We start from the raw sequence: 23,685 nt of genomic DNA on the forward strand, positions 1-23,685 counted from the left end.
CAATAAAACAATTTACTCCATAATATCAAATATGTTAAAAATTTTCAAAATTAATTAATCTAAAACTTAAATGAAATAAACTAAAATTAATTAAACTGACATAATTAAACTAACATAATAAAACTAACACAAATTATCAAGTATTTTCAACCAAAAACAACTTGAAAACAAATTTACAAAAACAAGTAAATATCCATCAACTTGAAAACACAGATAATCATTAAGCTAGCATAAACTCAGCACATTATCATCAATAAGAAACAATATAAATCAATCAAGATATGTTACTGTGTATTCACTGCTCTTCTTAAGTTTGTGCATAATCTTCCCCCTTTTGTCATCAATCAAAAAGATTTAGGGGTTATCAAACCTCAGCACAAACCATATAGATTTGTCAGTGATGAAAGCAAGAAACAATAATAAAAGTAAGTGCCATGAAGAAAAATCAAACCTGCATTTAGTTAGTCATCACAGACCAGAAATAAAAGCAAAGAATGAAAAGTAGCAATTGTTCAACATTACAACAACAATGTACCCCAGATGGTACAAAGTAAAAGGTGAAATTGTTTGTGAAATGTAACAGCCATTCAAATCTTAAAAAAACATAGGGAGAGGGTTCAAGGGGCAGTCTCTTCTTCGTCCACATATTCGGTCTGCACTTCTACTGTATCCAACTTTGCACCAAGACGATGCTCCATCATGGTCAGTTGATCAACAATTGAAGCGAGTGAGACACGAACTTCATCTTGAAAAGCACTGAATTGAGACTGTAGATCATTAAGCTTGGAGAGAACAGAATGTGAAGATGCTGTAGGAATAGGATCAGATTACCAATACCAGGAGATGATGGAAATGGTGGTGGTGTAAAGTGAATAGGTGATGGAGGTGGTGATGAAGTTTGATTTGGTGGTGGAGTGGTTGGCTTGGGTGAGAGAGGTTCGTTTAAAGTAGGCTCAGGAATGGTTTTAGAAGTGATATCATCAACCGTTACAGCCTTTTGTTTTGAAGCAAGCCTCCTACTCTTCCTTTGAATAGCTTTACCCTTCCTCCTTAAGGCAATCACAACCTCTTCATCACTGGAATCATGACAGAGATCATGAGGCACTTCTTCTCCTAAAGCTTCTTCCTCTCCTTGTTCCCCCTCTGTTCTTGTCCCCTCCTCTTGTTCCCCTTCTTCATTGGGAACAGGCCCTTGTTCTTCCTCCTTTACTTCTTCTTCTTCTTCTTTTTCTTTTTCCTCTTCTTTTTCCTTCTTTATTTTTACTTCTTTTTCAATTTCTTCTTCTTCTTCCTCTATTTCCTCCTCATCAGAACCTATAACAACTACTTCTTCTGATTCATTTACTAACACCCCTTCATCATTTAATTTGAGATGCAAATTTTTCAGACACCGTGCACCAATTTTCATATTGGGACCCATTGGGAACTCCAACCCATCCAATGGTACCCCAAGCTTACGAAAAATCCATGTCAACAGCCCACCATAGCCCACAACATTCTTCTTCTCAATGCAGTCAGATAAATGTGATATCATCAAAGATGGAAAATTTATTTTTATTTGATTGTCCATGCAATAAATCAAAGTTGCATCACGTAGACTCACCTCACTCCTCTTAGAGTTTCGGGGCAAGATGAATCTTCGTGCTACATTATAGAGTAATTTATGCAATGGAGACAAGACATTGTGACTGATTTTACCCCTTTTTTGTTCAACCCCTAAAAACTTAAAAATCGTTTTTTCATTTATTCCAGAAAAAACTATCTTAGTACCAACACAGTATGTATCAAAACCAACATTCGCAATTTTTCAGTCGATGCTATTCTTCAGACCTGCTACGTAGGAACAACGTACTGTCTCCAGCTTCAACTTCAATCAGAATGTTCATTTTAGGAACAGTAGACTGTACGTCTACTTTGAACATTATAACACTTATCTAACATCTTGGACATATTAAGACATGTACATCTTCCACGAACCAAGTCATAGGCTTCATCAACGATTCAAACTAAATCGGATATATACCTACAAAACAATCTCTAAAAATATGTTTGTTTATTTAAAAATGAAGTCATCATCAAAACCTTAAGAGGCCAACATATATATATATATATATATATATATATATGTATATAAATATATATATATATATATATATATATATATATATATATATATATGTATATAAATATATATATATATATATATATATATATATATATATATATATATATATATATATATATATATATATATATATGTTTATGTAAATTCTAAAATTTTGAATTATGTAAATTTTATCTCTGAATAAATGTGGATCAGAAAATTAATTAATTAACTCACATAAAGATTTTGAATGTCCATTAAATTGAACTTATAAAACATAAACTTAAACTTTATTTGACCATACAGATTTTTTATACATTCTTCCGATACAAGTGCCTACCTCTATTGTTCAACACAGTTTATTTTGTCTTGATTTCAACGAAGTTTATACCAGGTGAGTATAACATATAATCCATAGTCCTTACTGAAAAAATCATACCTACTAACTATTTTTCTATTGATTTCAATGGTGGAGTGAAGTGGAGATGAAATTTTTCATTTGTTTAAAGAAATTCAGTAGATAGAAAGAATGGGGGAGAGAACCTAACCTAGTTAGAAGAGAGGAGTACATGTCAACGGTTATATTAAATTAAAAACAAAAGGTTAAAAGAAAATTTAACAATGTTAACGGGGTAATAAGTTAACTTACAATGCTAATGGATAAATGACATTATACTATGAATTATCTATGATTAATCAAAACATGGAATTATTGTAAGAAAATCAGTAAAAGATTGGATTATTAGAAATAATTTTTCCTTTTTAATAATTTCATTATGATTATTTTGTTATTCATTCAACTACCAAAATATTATTTTGTTATACACGCACTGTTTATATTGATTATTAAATTTTGTTCAAGTAAGTAATTTAAGAAATATAATCAACAAATAAGAATAATAATAATAACATAAAATCCTGGAGGCTTTATTATGAACAAGTAGACAAGCATCAGCTTATGAACAAAGATGATGAATAAGTAAGTAATACAAACATTAGTAAAATAAGAAAGTAAAAAGATTGAAGAGAACAGGAAGCAGCACTATGAAGATGATGATCTTAAAAAAGCAAGACTGAGCAGGCCCGGCCCCAGGACTGACTAGCTTAGTATGGTAAGGCGTATTAACCTTGTTTGATGCAGAGTCCCCAAGACATGTTGTAATGGATGCATTTAGTCCCGGAACAGCACTCATACTCCTTCCCAACAGTACAGTATTGCCCGTGTGCCTTGCACCTAATTCTGGATTCAATACCTTCTTCTTGCTGACGTAAGTACGCAGCAACAGCCACAAGTGGATCCTCAATCATTGCTGATACTATTTTCTCCATTTCTGGATTGGTCTCAGTAATGCTTGATGCTGAAGCTGCATCCAGGTTTCACAATTCTTAATTCGTAACATTTATATAATTACAAATGTATAAATTAATTTAGGGAAAATTCTATATGGTATTCTGAGTTTTTGGCTTTTTCACAAATTGTTTTTTAAATTCACGTGGTGACCTTAAGTTTTTCTAACTTTTCCATGTGGTAAACAAAATGTTAAGTTTTTGGTTAAATTAAGTATTTATTACCGCTGAATTTCGAAATATGTGGTCCATTAGGGTGATCATGACGTTTATTTTTTGAAAAAAAATGTTATTATGTTAGGCAAAATATAAAGTAATTAAAGTTAACCAAAAAACTTTTCTTTTGTATACCACGTAGAAAAATTGGGTTAGCACGTGTAATATCCCATTAATTTATATGATCTTGTAATTGTTTCAACTATAATCATTCAAGCTTAATCATTCATTGTATTATCATAAAATTTGAGTTACTATCTTTTCTAATTATTTAAATGTAAATTATATATATCCTAATAAAAAATCACCATTAAAAACTTTTCTATTTTACTTATACACAAACTCATAATTCATTTTAATATAAAGTCAATATTTACAAATTTAATACCTTCTCCAATAATACTATTAGTCTAATTTCTTTTAGCATATGTGTTAGTCTTATAATTCTACCGTCAATATATCTAATTGGGTGTAATTAAAATTATTTAAATTTTATTGTAATAATTCTTGAATTGAGATGAATCAAATAAGATGATAATTAACTATGTTTCAAACAATAAACAAATAATAAATATAAATCAAAAATAATTACTGAAAAACGTTAATAAAAACAAATAAGACTATAATAGATTGAATAAAAGAAAATATTAATTATTTTTTTTATTAATATATAGCTTATTAAATGTATCATAATATTTTAGCGTTAAAATTCAATTGGGTAACAAAATTAATCGATTCAAAATTATGAATAATTTTCTTTCATTAGTTAATAATCATAAGAGTGTTGATACAACATTAGTTAATAATCACCTAGAAGGTATCCTTGTTAGAGTGTGACTTGTTATAACAAAGACAATGTTTAATCAATGAAGAGCATAACAATGTTAATATTAGAGTAAACTCAATATTATTTCAAAGTATTTCAGGTATTAAAATAGTAATTAATTTTACTTAACAATTATATTCAAGTTTATAATTAGGGAGAAAAAATAAAATTGTACCAGAAATAGCTAAAAAAAGTATTGGTACAATGAGAACCATCTTAGAAATGGATGAACGGTTGTCCATGGCTCCGTCGCAGGATTGAATGGAAGATTTCTTTTGAGAGTTAATTTATCAAATTTGTTTGTTGATGGGATGTGAGGGAATGAACCAATACACGCCTCTATTTATAATGAAAAATCCCCACATCAACTTACTTGTTTTTATCTTTCCCAAATAACCTCTTTTTTTTTGGAAGATTAAAACATCATTATTTACTTGGTAACTTACTAGAATATTGTATTTGACCCATTTTTCTAACCCCACATTATCACACCTTCAAAATAGCATATGAATAGATAATGCCCGTACGATATACGATTTTATTAAATTTTTATATTTGGTTGAACAAAAAAATTAAAAATTTATGATTTTATGTTTTAATTATCTCAAAATGTCCTATACTCATTTAATAAATAATATTATAAAGATATTATAAATAATGAAAGAAAATAACATAAAATATATGATTTTCTAATATATTAAATGATGTGACTTAAAAATAAAAAATTAATCAATATTGATAATATTATAGTCATAATTAGAAAATAAAAAATTCAAAGATATAAACATTAGTAATAAATACAATAACATTATCATTGTGTTTTAGAGGAAAATTTGATCCGACCCGAAAATGAATCCGGGACCCGACCCGACAAAACCCGAACCCGATAATTACCCGACCGAAAATGACCCGACCGGAAACCGACCCGTTTTGACCGATTTAATATCAATTTTTAGAGTAATTTCAATGTTAGAATTCATTTCAAATAAAATTTTAGTTTTCAAAGTATCTCAACATATTGAGTATATCACTTGAACCCTAAAACTCATCAATAGATCTCAAAAAACACGTATTTAACGTCTTTTTAGCCATCGTAATTATTTTTCTTTAAAAACGGGACGTTATAATCATCTTAATTGAATACATGTATCTTGTTAAATCAATCAAATGAGTTTTTAATTCTTCTACATTTCAGTAAGCAAATCAATATAATTTATGCGAACGTTTCGCACGTTTGAATGAGCTTTTCAAAAAACTAATGTCGCTACCCTAAATTATAAAACGCGTATCTTATAAGACGAAATAAGTACTTAGTTAGTTGTATATCTTTCCAACATGAAAATTGTGAAGATAATTTTAACGTCATTTTTATCTAACGTTACAATTATAATAAACAAAATAACTTTTATAAAGCGCGTATCTTACAAGTCTTTCAAAATAAGTATTAATTCCCCTATTTTTCTTGCACTTAAATGAACCTGAGATACCAACTATTTTTTGAAAATCGTACATGTAATTTCTCTAATGATTTTTTAAAACATTTTAATGATTTTTTTTTATGTTGAATTAGTCGATTGGATATTCTAATGTTTTATGGTAACCCGTTGGGTCAATCCGAACCTACCCGAAACCCAGAGTGATCCGACCTGAAACTGACCTGATCCGAAACTGACCCGACCCGAAAATGACCCGACCGAAATTGATCCGACCCAATACCCGACCGGCCGACCGTTTTCCCAGGTCTAACTCCGACCAACTGTTTTTTTAATTTTCATTTACTTTCTTTTTCTAATTAGTACTCATGTTACTAACTTTTCATATTGCTTTTATAATATTTAATTTCTCAATGTTTTCTGTTAAAAAAACTTCTTCAAATTTTTTTGTTAACGCTCATGTCATCAACATTCTCCATTATTTCTTCTTCCATAATATCTTTTAATAATTTGTTGTCATTTTTTCATGTTAATGCTTATTTCATTAACCTCCCCTATTTTTAGATTTTTGTTAGTGTTCTCTTCACTAACCTACTAAATTTCTCTTTTTTTTCATATCACTAATAGTTAATTTCTCAAAATGTTTATTTAATCTTCCTCATTAAATATTTTCTAGGGAAAGTTACATAAAATAATCTAATTTTATACTGATTTTCCTACAATAATGCACCTTTCAATTAACCCTGCATAATCTGAACTTTAAGAGTACCACTTGCAAAAATTTAACATGTTGTCTCAGGTATATTTTAATGAAAAAAAAAAGAAAATTAAATAATACTTCTATTATAAAACGAAAAAAAGGTAGAATAAAAAAACACCTCAATTTGTTTCCAATGCCCCATTACTGCCCACCCTTTCCCTTCCTCACATGCGCTGCAATACCTCATATTCTCTCTGACTTTGACACACTTCCTCCTTAACGCCCACTGTCCCCTCACCCCTGCAAAGCCTCACTCTTATCTTTTTTGTAACAGAGTTTGATTATTAACTGCACCAAAGACAAGTTTCGGAGGATGAGATCTAAGTATTAAATTAAGAAACTAATAATACTCCTATTTTAACTAATAAAAATAATGCAGCTGGAGAACCAACGTAACAAGCATTAATGGAGGAAATTGTAACAAACTAAAGGTTAAATTAAAACAAGAAATATTTCCAAAGACATAAAATTAAGAATAGAATTATAGCATGAGAAGTAAGAATACACATACATTTCAACATCAAAAGTATAAAACAATCAGAATATTTTAAATAGAGAAACAAATTACTGGTTCTCGTTCGAACGAACTGAGATCTTCATTCTTCAACAATGGTGGTCGTGAAGGAGATATACCGGTGGAGCATTAGTCGTGGTAGTGGAAAAGGGAGTTGTGTGTTTTTTATTTTTTATTTTTTTATTTTTTCAATTTTAATGTTATAAAGTAATTTCATTTTATCAATTTACCTTTTTTTTTTTTTTTTGCAAACGTGAGCTATGAAACAAGTCATAGGTCATCTTGGGTAACTTTTAGCAAATACAATCAAATGTTGAGGTTATTTAAGATTAATTAAAAATTAGAATTATTGTTGAAAAATTTGTAAAAAGTTGGATTATTTATAATAATTTTTTTCTATTTTCTATTAGCATTTTCTTTTAAACTATCATAATACTTACCACACCTCTTATGGTGATCCTCCGATCCTATTTTTGCCTATTTCATAGTATTTTATTCTTGGTCTCTCGATCTTCCACATTAATACTATGGTAGAAATTTTTCGCGCACGCAAAATTTGTTGTGGACCGCACTACAAAAAGCGCTTAAATACCGACTACCCAAACAATCGTGTTGGACCTCTTGAGTTTTGATGATGACTACACTTTATTTAAACAAATGTATTTTTAGAGATTGTTTGCAGGTTAATATCCGGTCTTGATTAAGATCGTTGATGGTACCTATGACTTGGTCTATGAACATGTACTTGTCAAAGGAATCCAAAGAAGTTAGAAGAAGTATATCGCTTAGGATGTCAAATGTAGACAGGAGATCTACTGTTCCCAAGTTTAATTTGATGTTCTAACGCTGCTGGAATTTGGAGACTGTATACTGTTCCCAGACTGGAAGTCAGAAGATAATGCGTCAGCTGAAATTCTGATTATTATTATATCTTTTATTTTTAGTTGATGTATTAATTAAAATTAGTTTGTTGCATTAATTAATTATTAAAGTTAATTGACAAAGTATTTTCTAAAAATATTTAACATTGACTTTCTAAAATTGTTTTTATAAACTTTTTATTCCGGATCTATTTATTTTATATTCATATAAAATATTTCATATTTGCAATTTCTATATTTTTTTTCAATCCCAGCAATTTCTTTTAATAGATGATTTACTCAATTTATTTAAAAAGTGGGAGGCGGATCATCGTAATACTTCGAAGATCTGTTATTAACTAACGATTCCATGAACCTCCTCTCTCAAATATATTGTGTACACATGCAAAATTAATTAATGTGTAATGCAAACCATTTTGGAACCATCACCTCACATTCATCATAAACACTCCCTTCACGTCACAACCCTTTACTTCATCATTCCAACTTTCCCAACAAGCAAACCGCAAATCTCACACTCAACCACGCTTAATCTTTTTCAACCCAGAAACTAATCATGAAATCCCCAAAATCATCTTCTAGCAAAAAGTAATCCAACAAAACATCGAAAATCACCCAACCAAAACCATTGAAAATGGTTCATCCATCACCTCTGATTGCAGCACCTCCGTCATCATCTCAAGAACAATCGGGTACACCCAGTGCACCCACGATGCATGTGAGTAGCAAGACACCCATTGACATTAAAGTGGACAAATCATTGTCAAAATCCGCTAAAAGGGCAAAGAATGTTGATCCCAACAGCGCAGAGGAGGTCTCAAAAGAAATGACTGTGGGTTTGGGTCTAGATAAACACTGGTATGAATCCACTCTCTTTTCTCAACTCCACGCAATTTTGCAAAATCAATACTAGGAAACTTTAATGGCTGAACACTGTTGTAACCCCATTTACCCAGACTTAGTGCGTGAGTTTTTCGAATTTTTCAATTGAGAATGGTGTTTGTTCGAGTAAATCAAGGAGATAAAAATTGAGTTTAATAGTTTAATGTTGGGTGAGTGGCTTGGAGTGCCAGCCACTGAATTTGATATTTACCATGTTGGGTCTAAGATTGTTTTTTCGGGTATAGATGAGAAGACTGTGTTGAAATTCTTGGGAATCCATGAAAAAAGAGGAAAAATTAGTCATAATGTACTGTCCCCATTACATAAGTTGCTCTACAATATAGCACGTAGATTTATTTTATCTCGCAATTCCAAGCGTAGTGACGTAAACCTACGTGATGCTACTTTAATTTATTGTATGGCTAATCACATAAAAATAAACTTTCCTTCTCTGATGATTTCTCATTTAAGTGATTGTATTGTGAAGAAGTATATGGTAGGGTATGGAGGCTTGTTGACTTGGATATTTAGAAAATTTGGTGTTCCTCTTGAAGGTCTATATTTTCCTATGGGTCCTAATAATAAAATTGGTGCAAAGTGTTTGAATAACATGCACTTGAAATTAAAGATAATGGGATCTTGGAGAATGCTACTGAACAGGTTGATGCCCATTTTGGGAAAGAAGAGGAGACAAAGAATGCTGATGAGGAAAAGAAGGAACAAGAGGAGGAAGTGTTTGATAAAGAGGATCAAGAGACTGTTCCCTCTGCCACTGAGAAGGCAGAAGGATGTTCTACAAGGGAACAGGAGGGAGTACCTAGTAAGGGGGTAGCTGAGAGAGAAGGTGGAGATGTGGAAGTGTAAAATGAGGTAAATGATGCTAATGAAGAGGAAGTCTCAGTGCCGGATCAAAAGCAGCCCAGTGCAACACCTAGAAAAAGTAGAAGGCTGGCTTCTAAAGGGAAAAGACCGGTTGTGATTCTAGATGATGACTCTAACTCTTACAAAACTGCTGAACCAACCAATCATTCTTCACCAAAGCCAACCACACCATCATCCTATCAACTTCCATCACCACCACCATCACCTATACCATCTTCACCACCACCAGTTACCACCAACCATGGCTTTGATTACACCACTGTTCCCAAAGCTCCTTTATTTTCTATTCTCCTAAAGCTTAACGATTTGCAGTCTCGTTTCTTTACATTTCAAGATGAGATTCGTGTCTCTTTGGCCTCACTTACTCATCAAATGACCCAGATGGAAGCCCGTCTTGGTGCTAAACTTTATACGGTAGAGGTGCAGACCGAATACATTGTTGAAGAACAGACTGCACAATGATCCCTCCTCCTACTGTTTTTTTTAATATTTTAATTGTTGCAACCATCTGTTTCTCAACTATTCAAACAATATGTTTCTAATTTCTTTTCTTGTACCAGCTGGGGTAAACACTTTGTAATATGTTATTTTGATGAACATCTTATTTTATTTTATGCTGCTCATAGTCTATGAAAATTTATCATTGCTCATCTTGCTTGCATCTCTTAGTATTTACTTTTGATTGCTGCATCTTGATTCTATCTTTAACTATATCTATATGATTAGTGTTGTGGTTTGATTATCCTACTTCTTTTTGATTGATGTCAAAAGGGGGAATATTTGGCACAAACTTAAAGGATGCTTGAGTAGGCTTGGTTTATATCAAAATCTGTTTTACCTTAGGATTGTGGATATGCTCTGAATGCTATGCTCTAACGAATATCATATATGCTCTGATGATTGTGATGAATATCTGATCTAATGAATATCATATATAATCTGATGATTGTGATGAATATCTGATTGTTATATATATGTTCTAAATAAATTAAGTTATGATTAGTAATGAATTAGTTAAGCTTATTATTGAAACTGATTATTGAAACTCTGATCATTCAAGTCAGTAAGTCAGTTAATCTATTAGTTGCTATTAGATGTTTGCTCTAATATTACTCTGTATTATCATTTTGATTACTTATGCTCTGATTTTTATTATTATCTAAATGCTTTGATACTCAGTAATATGATAAAGTTCTGATTATGCTTAGACTAAGAATCTTTATAAGCTATGTTATTTTAGATTTATTTTAATGCCTTAAGCGATAAACTACTTCCAATGCATTGACTATGCTTAGGTTATTTTAAATAATTCTAAATTGTTAGAGTAATCTATTTTTGATATATGCTTGGTAAATTATATTGTAACGAGTTAATTTACTAAGTTATGTAGAGTTGATTTAATCTCTGGTATGCTCTATAATAATGGTTTTACTTTATTTTTATTTAGGTTTGTTTAAAAGTTTGTCATCATCAAAAAGGGGAAATTTGTTGGACCTCTTGAGTTTTGATGATGTCTACACTTTATTTAAACAAATGTATTTTTAGAGATTGTTTGCAGGTCGATATCCGATCGTGATTAAGATCGTTGATGGTACCTATGACTTGGTCTATAAACATGTACTTGTCAAAGGAATCAAAAGAAGTTAGAAGAAGTATATCGCTTAGGATGTCAAATGTAGACAGGAGGTCTACTGTTCCCAAGTTTGATGTTCTAACGCTGCTGGAATTTGGAGACTGTATACTGTTCCCAGACTGGAAGTCAGAAGATAATGCGTCAGCTGAAATTCTGATTATTATTATATTTTCTATGTTTATTAATTAAAATTAATTTGTTGCATTAATTAATTATTAAAGTTAATTGGCAAAATATTTTCTAAAAATATTTAACGTATGACTTTCTAAAATTGTTTTTATAAACTTTTTATTCCGAACCTATATTTAGTGAATAACTTAATATATGGAACAACAGCTGATTTTTAGGGAGCTTTAGCTATTATTAGAATAACCATGTCTAATATTAGTAATTAGGTAACCATCCCTAATATTAGTAAATAGGCAATCGTCCCTATTATTAGCTAGGTGTAACCGTGTCTAAAATTAGTTTAAGGTAACCGTGTTTATTGTTGGAAAAGGGAACCGCAACTAATTTTAGTCTATGGGAACTGCTGCTATTGTTAGTAAAAGGGAACAGTAGCTGATTTGCCTATTGTTAGCATAAAGGTACAACGGTTATTATTAGGTAAACCGTGGACTTGAATTTGTCAAAGTGTATACCTAATTTTAGATGTTAACCGTAGGTTGTCCTTGGATTTTAAGATCCACATTATTCTCCTTATTATTTGGGATAAGGTAATAGTGGTTAGTTATCTCTTTTTTATTAGGGAAATTGATCCTATAAATAGAGGCTTTTGGCTGTTCCTCATTGTATGCATTCGTATGAGCTCTTTAATTCATGCGATATTTTTGGAAAATCAACAAGAAATATTTTGTTCAAAATTTCCAATTAACTTATAATATTTTCTTGTGCAACTCATTGATTTTATTTTTAGAGAATTTTATCCTTTTGTAAGGGTTTTTTAGAGAGTAATTGGAACTAGACTTGGGTGAGTCTAGGGGAGGATTAGATAGCTTTTAGTGAAGCTTGTGAAGAGATTAGCTTGGAGTAAAGCTAAGTGAGTTGCTTTGAGTGAAGCAATTGGAGAGAGAAGTTGGCCTAGTGGAGAACGCTTCGAGTGAAGCAAGGTGTTTAATGTAATTTTAACGAGTTGCCTTAAACATAGTGAAGATTTTAGAAATCCCGTGGGGTCGTGGTTTTTCCTTCTATTTAGGCCTAGAAGGTTTCCACGTAAAAATCGTGTTGTCTCTTTCATTATTTCGCAATAAGTTTAAGTTTTATTTATTTAATCTAATTCCGCAAAAACAGGGCATAAACGCTTAAACTTGTAACAACAACAATTCACCCCCCTCTTGTTGCTGTTCACATCTCTAACTCAGTCTACAAATTGGAAACTAGTCGGTATAGCTGTATACCGAGTGATTTTCAACTATTTTGGGGTAGTTGGTATAAAATGGTCGGAATTCCATTTTAGTAGGTAAACAGACAAAATTTCGGACTAACCTTGGTTAGTCGGAAATTTTGACTAGCGTTATTCAGAAAATAGTAAGAAATTTCCAACTAATTCCCTACGAATTAATAGTCGGAAAAATACTATTTCAGAACTTATCCCAAAATGACAAGAAAAAGGTTTTAAAAAACTCTCTGACCACTTTTCCGACCAAATTTCGAATACCAGGTTGGTCGGAAAAAATCTTTTTTATAGATATGCCACATCATGCCTACTTGTAGCCCACGTTACACCCATGTGCTTCCCTCATGCCTCACCACTTCAACAATCAGCAATATATACCTTCCACACATGAAGAAACCAGCCAAGTCAAGGAGACAAAGATCAATATCCTTATGCACCAATATAAATGTTCAAAATGAAAAGGATGAGAGTATTAAAGAGACGTATACTCTATTTACATTAATTACTAACATTTTAAATTCTCGTGGTAAAAATTTTTCAAATGCAATGAAGGTATAGAAGGGTTAAGATGTCTTCCACAATCAAAGTAGGGTCCTAAAGTCATTGCTATATAAGGAGCATAAGATTTAAGAGTGTTACCACTTGATCTTCTTGAAAAACTCAATACTCATAAACTTACACTTCATGACGATGGAGAAAAGGATGTCATACCATCCATGAAGAACCTTGCACTTAAGGCAAAGAACCAAGAAGAAACATCCGGGGAAAGCGAAGATAGGGATGATGAGGAAGATCCTTTCGCTCAAATTACAAGAGGACTAGAAAACATAATGTAGATGAAGAAGAAATTTAGAAAATTTAGATCAAAACAACTACAAAGGTAAGTCATCCTCTAATTATATATCTAAAAAAGAAGAAAGAATTCTATAAGGACAAAAAGAAACAAGCAATGGTTACTAAATAGAGTGATTCCGAGGAGTCAAGTGAAGTGAATAATGAGGATGGACTAGCGCATTTATGTCTTATGGCTAATGATAGTAAAGAGGATGCAATAGTAGTAAATTCTAAAGAGATATTATCTTTTCTTAGCTCTTGTTCAAAAGATGAATCGGTAACAGCTCTTTTCAATATATTTCAAATAATTCAAGGCTGAAAAATCAGAGTTTGGAGATATTTTCATGGTATTGAAAGAACAAAGTATCAGCCAGATGAAACATATCGTTGATCTTTAGAATTAAAAATATTTGCTTGAATCTGAACTCAAGGTCTTGATATCAGAGTTTGAGAAAAATCAACTAATCGCTAATAAGTTAAATGATTTAGAATCTATGTTTAATAAAATGTTAACTCGTCTAAAGGCATCAAAAGACACACGTGGAATAGGTTCTAACAATGTTAAACATAACTACAAGAGTCGTACCACCTTTTTTTAAAAATTCAACCGAATATCGATATATGCCCTCTTGTTCCTATTATTGCAAGAAAGGACATCTAAAGTTGGCATGGCCTTATATACGTAATGATAGCTATATTATTAAGAACACCTTTTCTATTGAACTACGAGAACAAGTAAGTCAAATATGGGTTCCAAATGGAACTAGGCAACCAAAACATGGTTCATCCTGAACACACACCCAAATTTGAAACTTTGTTCGCGAAGACAGGTTGAGAATTAATTTTTGTTTTGTAGGTGAAACAAAAATGGATCTTGAATAGTGCATGTTCGAGACATATGAGTGGTAAAGCTTCATTATTTTCTAAAATTGAAGAAAAAATACAACGACTCTATTATTCTAGGAGACAAAGGTAAATGTAAGATCTTAGGCGTTGGTAAGGTTGGTAAGATTCTTCAAAATCTATTGATAATGTTTAGTTGGTTGATGGCTTGAAATTTAACTTGTTAAGCGTGTCTCAATTGTGTGACAAAGGTATTCAAGTAATTTTTGATAAAGAAAATGTATAGTTAAATACCCTAATATAGGAAATACATTCATTACAACTCTTAGACATGATAATGTTTATACTTTACCTACTAACGAAATTACATCTGGAGATTTTAAGTGTTTAAAAGCTGATTATCCAAAGTTATGGCAAAGAAGACTTGGCCACATAAACATGCGCACCATGCATCAACTAGCTGATAAAGGTTTAGTTTAGATACTTTCATCCCTTCATTACAAACATAGTCCTTCATGTGGTGCATGTATTCGAGGTAAACAAGTAAGAAATTATTTTAAATCGAAAAAGATGGTAAATACTACTAGGCCATGTGAACTTCTACACATTGATTTGTGTGGGCCAATGGTATAAGGAGCATAAGAGGTGAATCCTATATATTAGTTACAGTTGATGATTTTTCAAGATTTACATGGCTTGATTTTTTAAAGGAAAAAGGAGAAGCTTTAACACCGTTGTCAAAGCATTGTAAAGGTGCAAACGCTGTTAAATTGTCCAATTGTTTCGATTAGAAGTGATCATGGAAGAGAATTTGATCAACTAACATGTAATTCCTTTTGTGAAAAACATGGTATAACTCACAACTTCTCAACTCTTAGATACCTCAACAAATTTGTGTGGTAGAACGGAAAAATCACACTTTAGAAGAAATGACTAGGATTATGCTTACTGCAATTGGATTAGCTAAACACTATTGGGATGAAATGGATGATACATCTAGTTATGTGCTTAATAGATGTCTTATGCGAGCAAAACTAAAGAAAACACACTTTGAGCTACTTAGAGGAAGAAAACCTAATATTTAATACCTTAGAACATTCAGATGTAAATGTTTTATACATAATAATAGTAAAGATAGTTTAGGTAAATTTGATGCACAAAGTGATGAAGTTATCTTCCTAGGATATACATTAAATAGCAAAGCTTATAGAGTGCTAAACAAATGTACAAATGTGGTTGAAGAAAGTATACACACTATGTTTGATGAATCTGATAATGGTATATTAAGTGATGTATTTAATGACTTAAATCTTAATAAGCCCTTTGATGATGTAAGTGAAGAAGAAAATGCTAATGAAAAAGCTATAGATGGAAAGAAAATTATGCAAGAGCCAATACAAAGTCTTGAACATGTCGAGGATAAACAGGTTGAGCACATTAAAGACTCACAACCATATCAAGAGACTAATGCTGAAGACTTAGAGAGACAGACTGAACGTACTGTTATTGATACTCCAATTAATGATTCTCCAAATGAAGTATCAACTAGCTCTCTTAATGGAAACACACCATGCATCCATTCTAAGAAGGAGTTTCAAATTAACATCAAAGCATCCTCCAAACAATATTATTACTGATTCCACTAAGGGTATACAAACTCGATCTTCCCTTAAAAAATTATGTGCATTTTCTGCTTTTGTTTCTCTTGTAAAACCAAAGGATATTAAGGAAGCTATAAAAGAACCAAAGTGTGTCATTGCAATGCAAAGTGAATTGAACGAGTTTGAAAGAAATAAAGTTTGGGACTTAGTTGAAAGACCCATCGACCATCATTGGAACTATATGGGTCTTTTAAAATAAATTTAATGAGGCTATTGAGATAAAAAGAAACAAAGCAAGGTTAGTAGAACAGGGATATAATCAAGAAGAAGGTATTGATTAGGATGAAACTTTTATTTTTGTTGCTAGATTAGAATCTATTCGAATTATGCTTGGTTTTCTTCTTCCATGAACATAATTTATATCAAATGGATGTTAAATGTGCATTTTTAAATGGTTATTAAGAAGAATTTTTCTTTGTTAAACAACCCCCTGGATTGAAAAATACTTATATGCCTAATCATGTATTGAAGTTAAACAAAGCTTTATACGTTTTGATACAAGCTCCAAGACCTGGGTATCATAGATTTAGCTAACATTTTCTTGAGAATAACTTTCAATGAGGTAAATTTGATAAAACAGTTTCTATTAAAAATAAAGGTAAAGATATTCTTATTTTTCAATTATGGGTTCATTATATTTTGTTCAAAGCTACTAATGATTCTCTATTCAAAGAATTTTCAGAAATAATTTGTAAAAAGTTTGAAATGAGCATGATGGGAGACGTAACATTCTTTCTTGGACATCAGATAAAGCAAAAGAAGAATGGCGTATTTATTTGTCAGAGTAAGTATGTTAGAGATCTTCTAAAGAAATATAATATGGATCAGTGCAAAAGTACTAGTACTCCCATGAGTACTAAATTTAGCCTCAATCAAGATCTTAGTGGTAAGAACATTGATTAAACGTCATATAAAGGTATAATCGGTTCACTATTATATTTAACAACTAATTGTCCAAATATTATGTTTAGTGTCTGCTTATGTGCATGTTTTCAAGCTAACCCAAAAGAATCTCATTTAACTGCAATTAAGAGAATTTTAGATATCTACATTTGACTAAAGACTTTGGCCCATGGGACCATAGTATTAGCGATTTTTCTTTGGTTGGTTTGTTAAATGTAGATTATGCAAGATATTAAGTGGATAGGAAAAGCACGTAAGAATCGTGTCAATTCTTGGGATCATCTTTAACTCATGGCATTCAAAGAAACAACTCAGTGGCTTTATCAACAGCCAAGCTGAGTAATTGCAACTAGTGCGTTGTAACGAACTGTTCTTTTCTAAATATAGGTTTAATATAATATAATAGTCAGTAATGCTAAAGCAGAAGTCTATCGAGCCGTGATTATTGCGAAAAAAAATATAATATTTTTATACAAAACAGTATTTTCAAAAACAAAAAAAAAAAACCAAATAAAACTTAAATCATTAAAACATAATTTTACATATTACATCTTGCTTTAATACATAATTATTGTTATTACATACCCATTATATAAATTACATACTGTAACATCTCGGAATAACTCGGGTCGTACGAAAAGAGAAGATGACCTTTTAAAAACGAGACAACTATAATCCGAGTCAAACCGGGATGTTAGAAAACGGTTTAAAACGGTTTTGAACTTAAGGAAAAGCGTGCGGATCGAGTTCTATTAGCGTTATCATGAACTACTAGATAATAAGAAATTCTTAGCAGCGGATAAGAACGAAAAGTTAAATCTACTTATTACAACTCGAGAACGAAAATCGCGTCATAAAAACCAAATGTTCTTCAAACTCAACTAGAAAATTCTAATGATTTATTTCTTCAAGGGTCAATCCTCACTCCCCAAACCTACAACTTAACTTACTGCTAGTCATTGCCCAGATAGGAAACAACATCATCGCAGGGTCGTTAAGACCAAAAGTACACGTCAGCAAACGTCACATATCAAATAAATAATAACACAAGAGAAAGTTTTAATTTATTAGCTGACATTTCACAGAACCGTACGCTTCGATCATGCTTATTAAGAATAATTATTTTCATGTAAAGGTTAGTCAGCCATACTGCTGTACTATCCAGCCATACTGCCGGTACACTCCAAACTCCATAAGTGAGACAATACATTAGGGGGAGTTAACCCGTAAGCAAGTCTCTACCATAGACACTCGCCTTACTTCGGTGCCTATGGTTAAGTATGCATACCCCCGCGGTGGCTCATAATGCCCTCATATACCGCGAGTAATTCTTTTCCACCAATTGACGTCATACTACGTCCACTTTAAAGTTAGTGAGGTCATACTACCTCTGCTTATCAAAACAATGTATAAAAATTATTGATTCGAAAGATAACATTATTCATACTAAATATCCATACTTTACTTTTGTATACCATTATTATATGATACATCGGACTAATGCGAACCACGCTGCGTGTACATACCTTAAGCAAGATAACCAACTCACAAGCGTCTTAATCAATTCCCGGTCACGAATCGACTTCCTACAAGGTTCAATCGTATTCGGGAAATAAGCACACATACACATTTTCCTCAAATCATCCAACATACACATATTCAATCACATCCATACCTAGAATACTACACACAATCATGAACATCTATCAGATACTATAACATGATAAATACACAAAACAGGACAGCCTATACAATCTGTCCAGAAACTCAACTTAAAACTGTCAAATTGAAAATCCGACTTCACCGTTGCGTCCGGAAGACATCAAAACCCCCGGGTACCAATTTTCATAATTTATAACATAGTATAAGTATTTTTATCTTAATTTCAAAGCCAAAAATGTTCCAAAAACACATTTTTTTCACCATTTTCAAAACCTACGGGATTTTGTCATTCCATCATTTTTTTTATCACAAAAGTATAAATATCAATGCTTTATGTCCTATTAAATCTAAACAACAAAATTTACATAAAAAAAAATTTTAATGAATTATTATTATATATTTTTTTCAATATAATTCTTTTTACACAAATGTTTTCACACATACACATCACATATATACATGTATATTTTTTTTTTTACCAACATTATAAATTCCTTCTATTAATCAAAAATAAATAAATTTCTAACACCACATACATTTTTTTCTATATATATATATATATATATATATATATATATATATATATATATATATATATATATATATATATATATATATATATATATATATATATATATATATATATATATATATATATAATTTCGATCATCCATCAAACAAATTCTTCACACACATGTAACATATCTAAAACCCTAAAAAAAACCATACATTAATTTAGATAGAAAAATACATCATACTTTCACACAGATTTTTAAATCAAGAACAAGTCATAAACCATAAAATAACACACATAAAAATCATAGAAATTTAAATTAAAACTTAAAAATAAAAACTAGATTAAGAATTACTCACAATTGCTCAAGAACAAAACACCAAAATTGATGAATCAATGGAGGATTAGGCGTGAGGTTTTTGAGGGTTTTGGGAGTGTTTTCTTACTTGCAATGGCTTGAAATGAAAAGATGTAAGGAAAATTAAGAGATTAAGGAAATAAGGCAATTAAGAAAAATTAAAGCAATACTTATGGAAGGCAATAATTCCTTAATCTTTTAATATATCTTGCTTAAGTTACAAATCCCCCTTATTCTCCATATAGCTGGCCAAATGATTCAAATTCCTTTATAAGGGAATAGTCGATTAGAAGCAGTCAACTAATAAGCCGAGTATAAAAACTTGCCAGCATACTACAAGTATACAAATTATTTTTATTATTAAATTATTCTTTTTCTTTTAATTATTAATTTATTATTTTGAATATGTTTATTATAATTAATATTATTATTATTAATAAACTTTGTATGTTGTGTTGAAAATTATTTTTATTATTGGTGTTGTTTGATTTTTTTCGTTTTTTTTTCCATTTTTAATTTTTTATTATTAGTTTTTTTAGAAAAATTATTATTATTATTATTATTATTATTATTATTATTATTATTATTATTATTATTATTATTATTATACTTTTCTTTCTTTTCGCCTATTGTTTTTTTTGAAGAAATGATTTTTGTATTACCCAATTAAAAAAACGGGATACAAGGGATCAAAGACCCATAGGTTTCCAACTTATCTCGCTATGTTTGCATCAGTATGAACACAGAGCCCACATTCTAGGAAGGGTTTCAGAGTGTCACTCTTTATGTGCATGGGCGATGAGCGGGAAGCCTCAAAAAGCTATACATAAAAGTGAAGCCAATAAACTAAGCTATCTATGTCAGGAGGAAATGTCCACCTTGACAAGATCATAACCAAATAGTCAAAACAAAAAAAGATCAGCCTATATACACCTTAACCTAAGATATAGTGGTCAAGGCCTAAAACAACTATTTATATATCAATGCTTGTAATTATATTAATGTAATACTCCCTCCTATTCAGCTTATGTGTCCCATTTCCTTTTATGGTCAAGCCACCTTAATTGTCCCATTTCTATTTTTGGTATGAGTTTTTGACTTTTATGCCCTTAGTAACTTTATCCTATTTTCAATTATACCCTCTATTACCCATACTAATTTTCCTCCCTTACATTAAAAAACCCATAAAACCACTCTCTTTCCTACCCTTAGGGTCCCACTTTTGACTCTCCTTAAAATCCGTGAAAAGTCAAATGGGACTCATAAGGTGAATAGGAGGGAGTACTATATGTATGAAAGCTTAAATGAAATTGGTAAAATCTATAAAATTACGCATTCAACAGGGATTTGAATCTTGTGTTGCGAGGCGGACTTTGAGCTTTATGTAACGAGTCGAAGACGTGCACGGTATCAGTCAAAGGACATATGACCAAAAGTATCCAATGCATACTACAAACGCAAATTTAATATCAACAAATTAGAGAATATGTGAACTTAGATAAAAATCAAAAAAATAAGTTCAATTTCAAAAATAAAACCTACTCTTCCACATATGGAGCCAGAATGAATATGTGTTTAGATGCAAGCAAATTTTTCAAAGCAGTCTTAATATATGCTTTGACGTCATCTGGCACATTTATGCATCTAATACCTGAAATCGTTTCTAGACAAAACCATCCAATTTTTATTGAAGGATCACAACAATTTAGCTCCTTGTAAGCCGCACTAAACTCACAGGTAAGAAAATTTTGTTAGTAATTCGATTATTAAAACATCTAAACTATAATGCCCAAATTGTAAGATTATGAACATCACCTCATGTAGACATGGATAAGAGCTACATTGAATATGTCTCCTATAAAAAATTGGCCAATATCACTAGGATCGATAATTACAAAAGGATTTTAAGCAAAGCTAAATTGGTCCTTCTGTAGGGATAGCATGATTGGGTCCTCCTCACACATGCGAGATGCACATGTGTGCAGCCATTTGCAATCTGGAGAGAGATCTTTTAGCTCAGTATTAGTCAAATTTGGATTGGTTGCCATCGACTTTGAACCAACCTTTGATGAGGAACAGATATCTCTCTTAGAGCACTTTAGACTCTTTTGTTATTTGAATTTATATAATTTAATTAGTGTAAACATACAATTAAAATACTAAAAATAAATAAGATACAAATGATTATTACCTTGGTAGTGAATCGGACCCATGTATATGGCCACGTGACGAAACTACGTTGGGCGTCTGATAGTTTCTCAAGGCTCCATTCTGGCATTGGAACTGGGAGTGAGAAATCTTCAAACCCCTTTACAATAGTTTCAACGGTTACACTTATGTGGCCACCTATAACAGGCATAAAATGCACTGTTTGGCCCTCTTTGGTTGGCTGTGCCACACCAAATGCAACCTCAGTTAAGTCGCCACCACTGGCAACACCTCACTGAGGCAGCAAAAGAGAACAAGGAGTTGCTTCCTGAAAATTGTGTCATTTAGTATAATTATCATTATAATAAAATCTTAAAACACATTGCAATTTAAATTAATAGGTGCTTATATATTTAAAAACTATGTACCTTTACCACAGGCTTAGGTGTTGGCTACGGATTTTGAGCAACGGAGTTCACGGTCTCTAGTGTTGGCTCGAGGGTAGTAATGGGCTGGGGTGTTATATTTTGAGCTAGGGGGGTAATGGGCTCGAGTGTTTGCTCGACCGAAGCCTTGGGATCCCCATGTTGACTTTGTTGATCCTCGACAATCATATTTGCCAAGTCTACAATGGGTGCTCCCATCTTCTGTAAAACAAATGCAACTTTGTAGAGAACGTCCTTCATAATTTCCCTTTTGAGGGTCACTAGTTCTTCAGGTAGCATCGTTCTTGATTGAGTAGAGACACACTCTTTGCCGAAGGCCTTCTTTAACCCCACGCGGACGCCTCCTTTTCCGACTACCCGCCCTCTATGGTTTTACCCTAAGACTATATGCAATGCATCAACATTGCCTCTAGACTAGAGGTGAACTCCCCCAAAGCTTCTTTTTCCTTCCAACTCATCTGTTCAAATAAAAAGTGACACATAAAATAATTAGTGTATAGTAAATCAAAGCCAAAAAATACAAAACAAATCAAGCCTATAATTAATAATTTCAAAACTCACCACAGCATTAGCAACCTTCTTCCTTCCCGAATCAGTAATGGTTAATTTACCATTTGAATCTCGGCAATGACGTCCGCAGTACCGATCCCGCACCCATTCTCCAGCAAGAGTATTCACAGATGCAAAGGTAGCCGTAGATGAGGTAGCCGTGGGGCTCTTATTGGGGTATAAACCCGCATCCGCCTAGTCTTTTAGGGGCTCATCGTATGTTTCTAGGCACAAGCAATGGTAAAAATTCCTTTTGCTTGCTGATTCAGAAGCTTTACCACGCTTTTCCTAATTAATTAATAGAAATCAAATATCATATATTAGTTTAATGATTGAATCAAAAGAACAAAGTAAAATTAAATCAAAAGCTATAATATAATACTTACAACTTCAGTGGGAGTTGTTTTTTGGGTAACAAACGCTTCCCATTCATTCTTTGATATATGACCCCATATTTCATAGGGCATCTTTGAAGGTACTTGGTATCCACCTTGGTTTCCGGTTTTGACCTTCTTGGTCTTACGGGCACATTTCTTGGTAATCCAGCCAGTTACAAGCTTGGATTTGAAATCTATGAATCTTTCAGTAACAGCTAAAAGAAAAACATTCTTCTTCTCCTCATCGTTCTCAATGTGAAAAAGATTCTACAAAAGAAAAAATAGTAAAGTTTCTTACCACAGTATCATCCCATAGAGAGTTTTTCAAACCCTCTGAAACCGCGTTCCCTGCGTACAATATGCAAAATCTTACGGATACATATGCCGATTTGTTTTCCATATTGCCTACGCCATTTGCAACAGGGTTGACCCAATGCATTGTATTCCAAGTGCATGGATTTTGTGACTTTGAGGCTTTTCGTAGGACATCGTCCTTTTCTCTTTTTAGAACCAACG

General features: G+C 31.9%; 1 protein-coding gene across 1 annotated transcript; it reads right to left on the bottom strand.

The window, feature by feature from the left end:
• Positions 1 to 3,007: 3,007 nt before the first annotated feature.
• On the bottom strand, positions 3,008 to 4,915 carry LOC130817581 (uncharacterized). The gene is made up of 2 exons (XM_057683372.1): positions 4,669 to 4,915; positions 3,008 to 3,468 (listed from the first exon to the last, which is right to left on the bottom strand). Exons 1-2 carry the CDS (start codon positions 4,733 to 4,735, stop codon positions 3,227 to 3,229), a joined length of 309 nt encoding a protein of 102 aa, XP_057539355.1. The 5' UTR covers positions 4,736 to 4,915; the 3' UTR covers positions 3,008 to 3,226.
• Between the last annotated feature and the right edge of the window lie 18,770 nt (positions 4,916 to 23,685).

This window comes from Amaranthus tricolor, chromosome 7, assembly GCF_026212465.1.
Source record: "Amaranthus tricolor cultivar Red isolate AtriRed21 chromosome 7, ASM2621246v1, whole genome shotgun sequence".
In the NCBI taxonomy this organism is placed as follows: Eukaryota; Viridiplantae; Streptophyta; class Magnoliopsida; order Caryophyllales; family Amaranthaceae; genus Amaranthus; species Amaranthus tricolor.

Bases quoted from the DNA above. Each gene is read 5' to 3' on its own strand.
- LOC130817581 (XM_057683372.1), bottom strand. From the start codon at position 4,735: ATGGACAACCGTTCATCCATTTCTAAGATGGTTCTCATTGTACCAATA. The intron at 3,469-4,668 runs GTACAATTTTAT...ACCTGGATGCAG, and splicing joins ACTTTTTTTAGCTATTTCTG to CTTCAGCATCAAGCATTACT.